We start from the raw sequence: 15,152 nt of genomic DNA, 5'->3' as shown, positions 1-15,152 counted from the left end.
CTGTGCAGCGCCGTTTTGTTTGCCTCTTGTTCCGCTGCGTGCGCTTGCCGGCATTCGTCGTCAAACCAGGGGTTTCGCTGTTATAGCCGTGTGAAACCTAGCACTTCAGAGGCGGCATCTCTGATGGCTGGTTTTTAATGCTTGATGCAGGCAGCATAGGACTCCTTAAGAGGTTACTAGAGACTCGATCTGAAAAGGACATGGCAGTCTCTTGCGATTGTAGCCGTCTAATGTCGAAAATTCTCACAGTACTTCCATGTTTGGCTTTGGCCGGGATATCCGTAGCCGTATCTTGGCTACAACGAAGTAGTGGTCCGAGTCAATGTTGGCCCCTCGGAATGTTCGGATATCCTGTATACTGGAGAAGTGTCGTCGATCGCAATGTGGTCAATCTGGTTGACAGTTGATTGATCAGGAGATTTCCATGTCCCCTTGTGGATATTAAGATGTGTGAACTGCGTACTAGCTACCAGAACGTCTCGCCCTTCAGCGAAATCGATCAGTCTGAGTCCTTTATCGGAGGTGGTGTCGTGCAGTCTGTATCTTCCGATTGTGCCACCAAAGATGTCTTCTCTTCCTAGCTTGGCATTAAAATCTCCTAAGATACTGTCATAGCCAGGGCACTGCTAATAAGTCTTGTCCAAGAGATCGAAGAATATGCCTTTGGTGTCTTCAACTTTTTCCTCTGTTGGGGCATGCGCGCATATAAGGGTTATGTTGTCGAATTTAGCCTTGATGCCGATTGTCGTGATGTGCTCGCTCACACTATTGAAACTTAAGACTTTTTGCCTGAGTCTATCTGTATTTGTTCTCGGTAGCAGTCGCCGTAGTATACTTATATAACCACCTCCTCCTTTAATAACCGACATATTGCACATACGTCCCTTCTTTCCAAGGTAATGAAAACGCTGATTAATTATCAGCTCAAGAAATATCTCGAAGATTGAAGGCTTTTAATGACAGAACGGCTTTCGCAGCAATAGGTCCACTGGTGATATCATGGTTCAGCGCACAGAATAATGGAACAAATCTTTACATCGTTTTGGAAAAAGTAAGGTAATCATACCTATTACTAATGTCGTCTCGTTTTTTCGACGACTCTCGTTTTCTCTGTCGTGTCGTTTTTTAAGTGGCATTTCATAAGTGGCATGCTCGACGCTACGAATTTCTAGTAGATTTTTAAACGATGTTAAAGTAACAAACGTCTGTCAAGTGAAATTAAAGTCCAAATAAAAAATCACTGGGATAGACCAATTGGATTTCCGTTTGGGTTTAACCACTGTTCGTATTTAAGCAAATTTGATACAGCATCTCCAAGCATAGATAAAATTTGCATTTGGTTTAGACCTCCTCCAGTTGTTTTTAATTCTTTTGAATTGTTTATTACTTTCTTCTTCACTTTGAACTTAGGGTCGGCCCAAACCTGATTAAAGCAAACCTTAACATATTTTTTACATTAATGAAATAAGCGATTCAAACCTTTTGCCAACCATCTCCATCTCTTACTGGAGAACCCTTGCTGTTCAGCTGCTCAGCTATGGAATCCCACTACTTTTTTATGTCAGTTTTGTTGATACCCTTCAAAAATCCAATAGCGTTGCGTTTCATCAGCTCGACGAGGGCCTGGAACTGATTCTGATTTGTTAATTTTAACTGCAAATGTGAACAAACATTTTGTTTTTTATTTATCTATCGCAAATAAAGAACTAATAAATAAAATAAATTATTTAACAAGGAAACTTACAGTTTTGAGAACTTCCATTTCTTCGTCTTGACCAAATTTTCAAACAAGATATACCGTCTTTTTTTTTCATTGCCGTCGTTTCCTTTCGTCTTACAGAATACTGAATGAAACCGTTCAACTCACTTGACGTTTACACACGACTGCAAAACGAGTGACAAAACTTGAAAACGACTTATGGAATGCAGAGTGTGTCGTGTCGTACATTTATCTGTAGTTTACGACATCGGTAGTGGGGGTGAATTGCACTTGATATTTCAAAGACATTTGATAGAGTTTGGCATCAAGCAGTCTTATCGGAAATGCATGCCTTAGGTTTAGATGAATCCCTACTTTATTGCATAAGAATTTCCTTTCGGAACGTTCAATACAAGTACTATTTGATGAGTAGAACTCTAAAAACCACAAAATAAATGCAGGTGTACCACAGGGTTCTGTTTTGTATCAAACACTCTTTTTTTATTTGTATTAATGTTCTCCTGTCTGCAACTTATAATCCAATCGATTGTTTCGCTGTTGATAGAACTTTAAGCTTTTCATATTCGTTTTTAGACTTAATTCTTCTTCTTCAGATGTGGAACTGCAACAACAAAATATACTTACCTTTGACCTGCACATCATTGTACCATAAGGAATAAAAAACCGAGTGGTGTTTAATGCTTCGAAACCCCAACGTTTTCTTGTCATTATCCATTGGTGGCATTTGAATCAATAAAAATGTTCATCTCGATTCGATAGTTGAGTTTTCTGAGAAGATGCAAGACATTTTCTTTTCCTTTTCTTTCAAAGCTTGAGTAACTTCTATCTCTAGGCTGGTGTTCCAATAACTTACTTGAAATTTCTTGGTCATTATTTAACGAACAGCTTTAAAAATAACATCATTACGGCAGTTAAGTCATTTAAACATCGTCGGAATGTTTCAAGCCTCACCCTTTTTTACTGTCATTTTAACGGCATATGCTCTAGTGAAGCAACCAGTTTCTTTACTTCCCTTAAACAGTTTTTAACCCTAATTGTCGCACTTCTAGGAATGAATATCTCTTAACCCTTGAGTCAAATTTCGGTTATTCTGTAAAGTAATAATGTAATAATGTAAAGATATCCCTTCTTAAGCCGTACTGCGCGAATGTGAAATGCCTTACCACACTGTCTTCCTGGCGGTGCAATGTTCAAGAAGTAAAAACCACTGTTCCCGACATCTTCTTTCCAACCCCTCCCTCCTTTTCTGATGCTCACACTGTGTCTATTTCATATCAAAGGTCTTCAAAATCCTTTGATGGTGCGCTAATTATTAAAAAAAAACGGCGCATGAAGAAACATCAGAGCAATCCTAAGGTCAGCGGCGAAAGCATGCTAAGCATCTCTTCGGACTGTTTAGATACCTAAATAAACCTAAGCTTGACCGCAACCAAATACTGAGTAACAGTGTGACTCAAAGTAACACTGTCTGTAGGTTACGCCTGTCTGTAATTTGGTATAGAGATAGATACGACCTTGGAGGAGAAAATAACCTTCTCTAAGTATTTATCCTGTGCAATGCAATATTCAGGAATTCAAAACTAATGTGCATCGACACCTCCGTGTATGTTTAGCATAAAAAGGGTACCAAACCCCCCTCCCCCTCAGTGCGCTATCATTATAAATAAAGGAGATTTGTTTGCATTTAGATTAGAATACCTGAAAAACCTTATAAAATTTACTAATCATTCTGCGGTTCTGCAAAAAATTCTATTCCTTCCTTTGGAAACTTGTAATAACACATTTTATTTATATCTGTATTTTTATTTGAATATTCCTTTTTTTATTCTACAGTCTTCCGGTTATGGGAAGTCATCAATAACATCTAACATGCAACCAGCCTCCTCATCTGCTTACGATCCAGTTACTTTGCACAAAGAACTCTTGGCCATGCAAGCGGCAGCAGCTTCGGCAGCCGCCTCTTCACAAGCTTCATCATCGTCGAAAAAGTCCTCATCATCGTCCCATCACTCGTCCCAGTCTCATCAAGGTCTTTCTGGCAATAAATCATCATCCAGTGGATCTCTATCCCATCATCATATGGTTGGTGGTTCATCGAATACCGGCTCAGCAGGTAGCCATCATAGCTCAATGATGGGTTCGCATTCAGGAAGTGGTGGTGGAAATAGCAGTGGTGGAGGTGGCGGTGGTAATAGTGGAAATTCATCCAAAGATCGTGACAAGAATAACTCCCTCAACGCCCTCAACTCACTCTCGCAACTTGGTAATCTCGGCCTGAATCCCCAACAGAGTGTTCAAGCCGCAATGAACGCCTGCCTCGCTGCCAATACTGGCAAAGTGAAGGACTACATGCCGTCCGGAATCTTGAGGTGAGTACTAGTAAACAAACAAATGCTATTCCCCATCAGGATATCACAGCGCGGAGTATGAATAGCTCTGCAAAACACATTTGTTCCAAAATCATTGTTCATTATGTGATATTTCTTTTCGTATACTTTTCTTTGCCATTGTTGAAATAAACAAAGTGCTGCACTGGAAGGAAAGTAAGCTTCCTTGATGTTCACATTGATGTTATGTTATAATTTAATGTAGTCTATCTCTATCTTTCTTTCTTTGTACAAAATATAACTGTTTTTTCCTTAATTATTTAAATTTTTATTTTTATTTGTTGTGTGTGTAAAATAATAACTCCTGTGTTCGAAAATTGATTTTCAATGAAACTAAACCCAAAACAATTGTTTGTTGTTTCCCGTATTTTCGTTTTTTTAGTGAGCCATCCTTGCTGGGAGTCCGATTGCCACCCGATACCGAAATCATCAAATACACCTCATCTATAGTTGGCCCCAAAATCCCTGGTACTACAAATCGCGGCCGAAAAAAGACAATATCTCTCGATCCATCAAATCCTCTGCTTGCATTTCCAGGCTTAAGTCCAGCTAAACGGGCACGTCTCGAGATGGAGTATGCAGCCATGGCAGCAGCAGCTAATGCCGCCCAGCAACAGCAACAACAACAGCAACAGCAATCATCATCTGGTAGTGGAAGCAGTACTGGTGGCGGCGTTGGAGGCGGGATGCTTGGTCTATCTGGTTCAGCGCAGTCAGCAACGAATTCTGGTTCTTCATCATTGCTGGGTGGCCATCTGAGTGTTCCATCAGCATCATCTAATTCTGGAGTTGGTTCATCATCTTCACTGACGTCTAATCGTGGCAATAGTGGTATGGCCACCGATCTAACTGGTAGCGCCGATCGTGTAGAAGTCATCAAATTGCCCCCGACGATCACATCAAATGGGGCGTACAATCTGACTAGCAAATCTAAAGATCCCCACGATACTGATCATTTGGGAATGATGGGTTCTGGAGTGAATCTTAGTATGAAGACTGCTCCGCCAATTTCGGCACCTGATGATTTTGATGCTCCTCTCAATCTATCCATGAAGCCAGACAATAAATCGTCAAGTAACGACTATGGTAGCACTACAATTTCAGGTGTGGCCGGCGGAGGCAGTTTGAACCTAAGCACTAGTGGCAATGTACCATCAGCTGGTGGTGCATCGAATAGTTTACAAAGCCTAAGCTCAATCACTGCTGCTCTGGGTTCGGGCAGCTCTAGTGGCAGTGGTGGAAGTGACCGCTCCCAACCGCAATACAAAGAAGGACGACCCCGCAATCTGGGTCGTGGTGTGTCGAAACCGAAGAAAAACACTGTCGCCTCATTGCTTGCCCAGAGCCGAGCAGTTGGTATTAAGCCCATGTTGTCCACACAGCAGTTAATGCAACAGGGTGCTGATTTTGTAAGTTCTATTGTCTTTTGAGGAAGTTCTTGGACGAGTTGTTTTAATGAATTTTATTTATTGTAGGAAAAAATACGCCAAGCTTTGACAGAGGCTAGTGCACAGCTTGATGTATCCACGGATTCCGAGAGTGTAGCCGCCGAGAGTGGACTCTCTGAATCCGAGGGAGAAGACTCACAAATAATCAACATTACCGAACTGCGAGCGCCTCTTGAGTTGGGATGGAAGCGTGAGACAGTCATCAAAGGTCTTACCAAAGCTGGACAGATTCGTGGTGATGTGTGCTACTATGCCCCTGGAAGTGCCACCAAACTAAAGACAATTGGTCAGATATTTTCAGTAAGTGTTCAAAATGATTCTTCGCAAGAAATTTTGTTCTATTAATTATTGGTGTTTTTTTTTCAGTACATGGAGAAAAATCCATCAAAGTTAAACCGCGACAATTTTAGCTTCTCTTCACGTGCTATAGTGGGATCGTTTCTACAGCCCGCTCCTCCACCGTATGCAAACGATGGAGAATACATTCGTATGTCAGATGCTGATGTAGCAAAGCGCTTAGAGGACTTAAAGATGTTCACTCGCCAAACATTAAATGTCGAACAGCGTATTGAAATTGCTAAACAGCAACAAGCTATGCGCGAGGCAAAAAAGCTTGCAAAAGAAGAACAAGCTAGAAACAAGGAGAAAGCACGTCAGGAAAAAAACGAAAAACTTGAGCAACAAAGAAAAGAGAAAGAGCTGAAGAATCAGCAGGCGATTGAGGTGAGCGGTGTGGCTCTTTTTCTTACTAACATCGTTTTTTAAAAAAAATCAAATTAAAAACAAAAACTTATGGAGCTTTAAATCTTTATTAAATTAATTTCATTTTTTGTATATTAGGCTCGCAAAAAACGCCAAGAAGAACTCGAACGTATCAAACAAGAAGAAATTCTAAAAAAGCAACAGGTAAGAGTTTTCTTGTTCTTTTTTTTTTGTTTAAGTTATTGATTTGAAAAGCTCATTTCTCTATTTTTATTTAATTTTAATTTATTTTTATATTTATATTTAAAAAAAAGAAACAACAAACAAAAAACCAACTCTAATATTTCGTTTGTTATTATTGTTTTATAGGAAAAAGAAAAGAAAAGGCAAGAAGCTATTTTAGCTAAAGAACAGGTATTGCATACTTTAAGTCATCCATACTTTTAGTAAATCATTTCTTAGTAGTAGACAATATCTGTATAATTAGTATGATTTTGGTTAGTTGCGACGAAGGATATTTTTGGTTTCTTTTATTCCTTTTTTAATTTTGGTTGAATTTTATTCGTTTTGAAACAAAATTTTTGTTTTCATTTTAGCTATCATCGCAACTGATCATTAAAAAAACAGTGTGCCTTATCAGAGAGACCAGTGATCTCTATCTCCCTTTGTGCTTTCTCTATCTCTGTCTGTTTTGATTATACAATTTTATGTTAACCTATTTATTTTTGTGATAAGTGTGAAGAGTAGTTATTGTTGTTAGAAACTGTCAATGTCATAGGGAGATTTTGAAGGCTGTGATCTATAAACCTTCAAGTTTGGTTTTTAATTTGTGTTTAATTTATGTTTTTAGTTTATGTGTGATTTTGTTTTCGGTAAGTTTTGTCTTTAAAGCTTCCAGGTCCACATTTAGCAGAAAACAGATATTTTTTGACATTTTTGTTCCATTTTTGAAACTGATTGATAAGCAAAGGACTTGATTCTTTTTAGTCCAGTTAATATAGGTTTTCACCTCAAAAAAAATTCCAACAGTTTTGAAACTTGGCTTACTTACTAAGGGATGTTTGGCGATGGCCCAAAAAATTCCCCAAAAATCCGACGTGAGCTCTAGCGGCAGTTAAGGGAAACATGAAGTTTGTTTCAGTTTTTCACGTTTATCTCGAAAACTATTTGTCGTATCAAAACATTTTATTCTACAAAATTAAAACTCATTAAATTTTATAAAAAAAGCTTCATTGAATTTTTTCGTATCTCTTATAGTTTATAAAATAACTCTAGAGGCAGTGAAGAGAAACATACGGTTTATCTTGAAAACTATTTGTGGTATCAAAAAATAATATAATCTTCTACAAAATAAAAGCTTATTTAATTTTCTAAAGAAATATTATATTATTTTGTTTGTACTTGTTTTAGTTTGTAAAATAACTCTATAGGCATGTAAGGAAAACATGCGTTTTTTTACACGAAAAGAAAGTTTATTAAATTTCCTAAAAAAATATGAATTTGTATGTCCCTTCTTATTTCTGAAATTCGTTGGCCCACTATATGGCTCATTGCCTGCATGCCTAGAGAGTAAGCAATGTATCAATTTACTTTATTATCTCCAACGATGCCACTCGCTATTGACATGATCTCATTTGTAACTGAAAATGGAAAATCCCCAAAATCCTCATGTTGCTCACTAGTAGAAAAAAGAACTCCATTGAATTTTGAGTGATGAGAAAATTTCATGAGTAGCAGTCAGCGCTAGAACCCATTTGCTAAGTACACTATCAGTGGTTCCACGCCGTTGTCAAGCCACCCATACTCTTCACTCCACGCATTAGAGTTTGTTTAATCGCCTGGTCCCCTGTCCAAAATCACTCAGTTCTTCTCATAGTAAAGTAACCCTCTTGCACAAAGTTTTTAAATTCATCTGGGCTCATCACAGAAGGCAGTTTTATCGTGTCCTGCAAATACCGGTGACATTATTTAGCGTACGAAAAGTGTCCGGCGGCATGGAAATATGGAATCATATTCTTGACACAGTCAATATTGGCATTCCAATCATATCAAACAACTGAATCCATAACGCTGCTGTTGGTCCATTAGATTTGAGTTTGTTAAGATTTGTTTGTAGTTTGTCACTATTGGATCAAATGAGGGTTGTTTCAGTGCACAAAACGAAGAAGACTCATCAAGAAAATTTTTCATGAGATTTTGGATTTCCTCTAATTCATGTTGGCTTATGTCAACTTGTTCCATTATTATTATGAAAAACGAACTGCTTTAGCGAAAGCTTTTCCTTGCAGCATCTTTTCAACGGAAACCAGGGCGTATATAGTACTCATTAACTCTTGCAGGCCACTTTTACTCATCAGAAAACCTATTGGAACAATATAGAACATGAACAGGTGAAATCCACCTAATTCGACCAGTTGATTTAGCAAAATGTAGTTTTTTTCTGCTTTTGCCTTCGTGAGTCGGTTTCTTTTCCTATGAAAGTAGATGCAGCGATGCATCTTATTCCGCCCAAAGAATGTAATGTATTTAGTCCATCTAACATTCTGAAATTAAATTCGGCATTATCAAACACAAATTGTTTAAATGATCTGCTGGAATCTGGTTGCGTGTGGCAAACAGCTGATATCTCCAACAACTGAACAAACAAACACAAACCTAAGCTTGATACCAACTTCTTAGAACCAAGCTTTCTGAATATAAATAAGGCAAGTCTGCTTAGTATTGGAGACATGAATGATATGGGGCGCACAACTAATATAATGCAATTATTGCGATGCACTTCCTTCTTCTGTTTTCAATGTTCGTTTTATTTAGTATAAAGGTTTCCAGAAACGTTTTTAAGGTTTTAGGTACACAATCGTCATCAACGTGTTTGAAAAAAGCATCACATGTTTTTCTTACATGCCTATAGAGTTATTTTACAAACTAAAACAAATATAAACATAAATAGTATAATATTTCTTTAGAAAATTTAATAAGCTTTAATTTTGTAGATGCGACAAATATTTTTCAAGATAAACCCGAAAAACCGAAAAAAACGTATGTTTCTCTTCACTGCCGCTAGAGTTATTTTATAAACTATAACAGATACGAACAATATCATGAAAGCTTTTTTTTATAAAATTTAATGACTTTTATTTTGTGGAACAAAATTTTTTGATAAACGTGAAAAACTGAAACAATCTCCATGTTTCTCTTCGGCTATATTGTCAAGATGCGTTCTGAAAACGTACTACGCGAACGTGGAATGCTTAACCACACTCACTTCCACTGTGCACACAACACCACCTTTGAAATAAAAACAAATAGGTAAAAAATGAGTACACATTTTTTTTTTAAACAGCTTAGTTTGGAGATATTGGAAAGAAATGGTCATGAAGTTAGGCTTCTTGCACTTGTGACTTATCGCACCGATTAGGAATTTTCTCTACTTTTTAAGTTTCCGAATACAAATTTGCATGCAATATTTAAGGCCTTTTCCATTTTGTTTTTCTTCTATTCTTTCTTAATCACTAAAATTGGAATACTTCGTATCTATATGATTAACATATTAGGGTCATCCCAAAATCTACGCTTATTCTTGATTTTTAGAATTCCTTTTGACTCACATTGCATCATAGCGGCAGAAGTAAAGTGGTTTATTGGAATTTCATAACGTTTTCAAAACCTAAAGAATGTCATAAGTTGTTTGTATTTCCTCATTTGTTTTTTTTTCTCAAAATAGTCGAACATTTGTTTTTTTTTTCAATGGGTTCTTACATTAAAGTTTCATTTTTATCATTTTTAGTATTCCATCTGAAATATAGAAATCGCTCATTTCAATTTTACAGGGCGTAGATACTGTGGCTTGCATAAGTATAACCGCACTTGAAAAAATTCGTTTTATAGAAAACCTACGATAGGAGTGACTCCTTACTATTTTTGTATTGAGTGCATCACTTATCAAGCAAATTGAGTAGAAAATAAAGTACCGTTATTTCCTCTCCTGGTGTGTAAAAACTTAAAACAGATTTTGATGTATTGCAAAAATATATAACCGCATTTATTGTTTTGTTTTAAGTTAATTTTTAACAAAAAACTAATATGCAATTTTGTTGCCTCTATTTTCCACCAAGCTAAAAATTCTTTTTGGCATACTATTCACTAGATTTTTTAATATGGAGTCGTCTCTAGAGAGCTGCATTCTGTCAAAACTGCCTCTCGCAGCTCAGCAACACTAGCATTATGGGCATACATTTTGCAGGTCGAAATTCTCCAAAGATTTTCGATGATGTTGCAATCTGGAGAACGTGACGACTACTCCATCAAATTATTGTTGTTCGATCCGAACCAATTCAAACCTTGACGACTCAGATGAATTGGGGCATTATCTTGCTGGAAGACATGCTCAACTCGACGAAATCGTCTTAAATAAGGTACCAAATTCTTCTTAAGGATTGAAGTGTAGTCAGAACTGTTCAATCTAGTACAGGTGGAGGCAAGTGCAGCCTTATCAGGCTCGCAGATGGCCCCCTAAACTATACAGCTGCCACCACCAAAGTTCCTCTTCCAAAACAAACTTCTTTTCTTTCGTCAAACAATATGCCAATATCTGCTAAAACCATCTGGTTCATCAAGATTAAACTTTTTTTTCATCACTGAAAATAAACTAATAAATAACGGTACTTACTTTCTTCTCAATTTGCTTGATCAGTGATGGAACTAAAAAAAAAAGTATGGAGTCACTCCTATTTTAAGTTTTCTATAAAACTCATTTTTTTTTAGGTGCGGTTATACTTATGCAAGGCACTGTATATTCATTTCTTAGGCCAATTATTAAAACATTAATTGGGCTATTTTATTGACTAATTTCCAGATTGTAAACGCTTAAATGCGTTTGTTAACCAGTTTCTTTTTTTTCAAAGAAATCTACATATATTTTGAGGTGTTAATTCTGGACTCTTAAATTAACTTAACACACTATTAATAAACTAGCCCTAAGCATATTGATTCAATAAAAGAAGTTAGTTTTAATGTTGAATTGAGCAGAATATTTATGGTTCTTAGTGCCTCTTAATTGTGTTCCATCATATTAGGCATAGATCTCACCAAAATCTTATATCTTATGAGTTAAATAGTAGATATGATCTTTATTGACCTGACTTACTTTATAGTAACAAAATACTCATCTTTCTGCTTTTATCTTTGAGAACCCCCTTTATTTTTGTTATAAGAAAAACAGGAACAAAATTTTACTATGCTTTTAATATAAGTTTTATTTATTGTCCTTAAATATAATTTAAAATTTTAAAAAATATATGAAACTGACACGCAGATTTATCTGCAGGAACTCAACAAGCAGAAGGAGTTACTCTACGCTGTCGAATTGGTATGAATAAATTAAAAACTTTATTATTTCTAAATTTTATTTAATTACTTTTACATCTAAAACTAATTTTTTTTTTAAAATGCGTGCCCTGGCTTGAAGATAGTACGAAATGTAATACAACATGGTTATGAGTTTTGGTTTGTTTAAATAATGGGTATTTTTTTAGATGTGTTGTATTCAATCTGTCAATACTTTTTTGGCAGTTGGTTGTTTTGACAGCTGTAATTTGATTTATGCTTAGATTGGTTTGCCATTTCATATTGGCTGCGTTCAAACTCAGACAGATAGGGTATCCGAATACCTTTTTGTTAGTGTTTTACGTGTAAAAAACAGCTGATCAAAAACAGCTAAGGTGTCAAAAAAGGAATCCAAAGGTATCCAAGAATTTCTGGGGTATGTAGGTATCTGACACAACAGCTGATTCAACTCATGGTTGAATTTAGTAGGTAGAAGTTGCAACTTGTGCTCATTCGGAAATGAGATCGAAATCCTTCCAAATCTCATAGTCCGACGAATCAGTTGAATTTATCCATCAAATGTTTTATCATAGAACAATTTTGACTTCGAAGCCTAAAAGTTTATCTGCTTTTTGTGAACAGCTGAAAGTTGTTTATATTTTTTGACAGCAATCTCAATACAGCTATGCAATTCGTTCAACAAGGTATCTAAAAATCCACATATCGAAGATACCCTATCCAACATGGGATTGAAAGCAAGCAATGATGATACTAACACTTAAAAATTGTTTGCAAATCTTGCAAATTTATTACCAACATAATGGTTTGGGCTTATACGAAAATTGAATCTAAATAAGCTCTCGTCTCGAAAGATTACGCTCGTACCTTACAAAATAGAAAACTTGTATCATGTCATCGTATAAATAAATATTGATCTTATGCTTTTAAACTAAATTAAATTAAAATGAACACCATTTAAACCATTTCTAAGGTTGTCTAATAAAACTTCAAAGATGTTGAATAAAATATTCTCAAATAAAATAAAGAGAAATAAGGAATCAACCTCGGAATGAGAGATATTAAGCTGGAAATGTGTTTATACTCTCTCCATTTATGGGACTTGGTGCTTGAAAATGGATTTCTGGAGCCAATTTAAAAAGCGGTATCACCAACTTGAGATGCATTACTTAAAATGAAATGTTTGTTATTGGAAATATATGTAGATGTGCACCTCGCTGTCGTTGTGCAAAAAGGGATTGCAATCAATATGGGTAATCAGGAATCGATTTTAGAGCACAGCGGATCTATCATAGGATTCCAAATAATGTCCTAACCATAGAACCGGTTAATATGCTGATGGAATACTGTACTCCACCGTGGAAGATAAGACAATCTACAAGAGCTTAGACATTTCAAAAGCAACCAAATTTGTTTTTACAAACTTTATTTTTTGTTCACCAACCAATTTAAAAAAAATGTTTAGCGTTGCTCTCTTTTTCCCCTTTATCTCAATAACAGTTGAGTGTATAAAAAATTTATTTAGGCAAATATTTTAGCAAATTGTATGCTTTAGTTTTGGTAAGGATGTTAACACAATTCTACCTATAGAAACTGAGATAATCGCGAAAAAAACGATTCTCATGGTTTTTGGTCCTAAATAACCTAAACGAAAGTAAAATACAATTCACAGCTTACTATATTTCATTTCAAAGTGTAATCCTCATTTTACTGGACTAATAGTGGGTAATAAGAGGTTTCATTTGATATTTAAAACAAAATGAGTATTTTTAAAGAGAAATAAATTGATCCATGGAAAAGATATTAGCAATTGACGCCATGAATACGTTGCGGCAGAATATCCTTTTAATGAAATTTTCCATGAAGAATTTCTTACACTTATTGCTGTGCTTCCTTGATAAATTCAAGACTTGCATCTTTAAGGTCTTGAATCAATTCTAAAGTATTGAAATAAACAATATCTTTCGGTTGGCTCTAAAGAAAAATGATCAGCTCTTCGAGGAACAACATATTGAGGAAGTTTTCCTTGCATAAGACCATTTTTTCTATACTTGTACGCAGCTCCATCTTGTTGGAAAATAAGCGTCGTCCACATCAATATCTTCAAATTCCGATCATAAAAGGTCTCTAGCTGTGGCTTAGTAGCTCAATCCATTCTCTGTTAAAGTTCCATCAGCCAAATTTCGGAAAAAGTAACATCCCACTAGCAACGCCAGGCAAAAACAGCACACCTTGAAGAAAAAGAGGTTTTCAACAGTTTTTCTTGGATTTCCGCGAATGCAATGCTACAATTCTACTCTTAAACGTAATCTTCGAATTAAAAATTGGACTCACTCCTCAAGATGATGAAAATTCTGATCATTTTGATTCATTTCAAGGATACAATCTGCAAAGATATGATATTCATGGTGATTGAAAACCTTTAAGACTTAATTCATTAATAAAAATACTATGTAAAGTACTTTGTGGAATTTCAGCCCTGGGTTTTTCTCAAAACTATGGGCAACAACAACAATATTCTAAGATTTTATGTAGAGACGTACACGGTTTTGATTTTTCACATGTCCCAAAGCAAATTCTCAAGTTTTTTTCACCCAAAAGTACACAAATTCTTTAGTCTTTAGTAATGGCGCAGTGTTTGCTTCCCAAATGTCAAAGAATGACAACCATCCAAATATCGGACTCAAAATGAAACCTCTTATTGGAAAACCTTTTATATAATCTTTAAATGATTGCCGCTCACTCTGAATAATATTGACTATTAATTGAAATGAAGTAAAAGTTCATGCTACACTCAATTCTCCGAATATGAATATTCGAAAACCAAAACTCATAAATGACTTAACTATCTTCTAGACAGTGGCTAAATATACTAAAACACAATTATCAGATAAATAAAATACACTAATAGAAACAGTTTTCATATAGAACCTCGAAAACGTTAACTTCAAAAATTAAAAACCACACCAAAACTAGTGCATGATTTGAACCAGTTTTTAATGTTTTTATTTAGTACACTTTCACAATACTTTTGTCCACTGTCTTACTTAAAAAACAAAATACATATGTGTATTGAAAACTCAAGTTTTGTATCATTTTTTAATTGAATTTTGTGTGTTGACGAAAAATAGGAACGAGAAAGACGCCGTCAGCATATGACACTCATAAGGCAACTAGAAACCAGACGAAAGTATGAGGATCGTGAAAAGAAGAAGCATCAGTTGGTATTGGATAGACTGATCTTACGTGAAAAGAGAGTAGCTGCTCGAAAGCGCGATGCTGAAATACTTAATCAGATCAGGTAAATATATCAATAATCTCAACATCAAACTCTTCCATTTTATATTAACAAATTCATTCTTATGTTTTTTCAGAAAACCACAAGAGGACTCTGAAATTTTTGATCAAATAGATTTGCCTCAACTGAAGCGAATTGCTGGTTGTCGCCTGCCAGGCCAAGCAATGGCCGATCTACTGATGGTCTTTGAATTTTTGCATAATTTCGGTGAAACTCTTGGTTTTGGTAAGTTATTTGTAACTTTAAAAGTTTGT

The 15,152-nt window shown here is 35.7% G+C and overlaps 1 protein-coding gene across 9 annotated transcripts in view; it reads left to right on the top strand.

Moving 5' to 3' along the window:
- Positions 1-15,152, top strand: part of LOC129951552 (bromodomain adjacent to zinc finger domain protein 2B) — a 126,510-nt gene that overhangs the window by 95,509 nt on the left and 15,849 nt on the right. For 8 of the 9 annotated variants that reach the window (XM_056063767.1, XM_056063766.1, XM_056063765.1 and 5 more), the window contains 10 exons: positions 3,554-4,089; positions 4,490-4,575; positions 4,645-5,516; positions 5,583-5,855; positions 5,922-6,278; positions 6,396-6,461; positions 6,627-6,671; positions 11,584-11,625; positions 14,732-14,901; positions 14,975-15,123. In XM_056063767.1, the coding sequence (XP_055919742.1) occupies positions 3,554-4,089; positions 4,490-4,575; positions 4,645-5,516; positions 5,583-5,855; positions 5,922-6,278; positions 6,396-6,461; positions 6,627-6,671; positions 11,584-11,625; positions 14,732-14,901; positions 14,975-15,123 (2,596 nt within the window). The remainder of the gene's footprint in view (positions 1-3,553; positions 4,090-4,489; positions 4,576-4,644; positions 5,517-5,582; positions 5,856-5,921; positions 6,279-6,395; positions 6,462-6,626; positions 6,672-11,583; positions 11,626-14,731; positions 14,902-14,974; positions 15,124-15,152) is intronic. The other variant, XM_056063769.1, reaches the window with a different exon arrangement.

Source organism: Eupeodes corollae, chromosome 3 (assembly GCF_945859685.1).
Source record: "Eupeodes corollae chromosome 3, idEupCoro1.1, whole genome shotgun sequence".
Classification (NCBI taxonomy): domain Eukaryota; kingdom Metazoa; phylum Arthropoda; class Insecta; order Diptera; family Syrphidae; genus Eupeodes; species Eupeodes corollae.
Note: the sequence above shows the minus strand (reverse complement) of the source record. Positions and strands in the feature narration are given on the sequence as shown.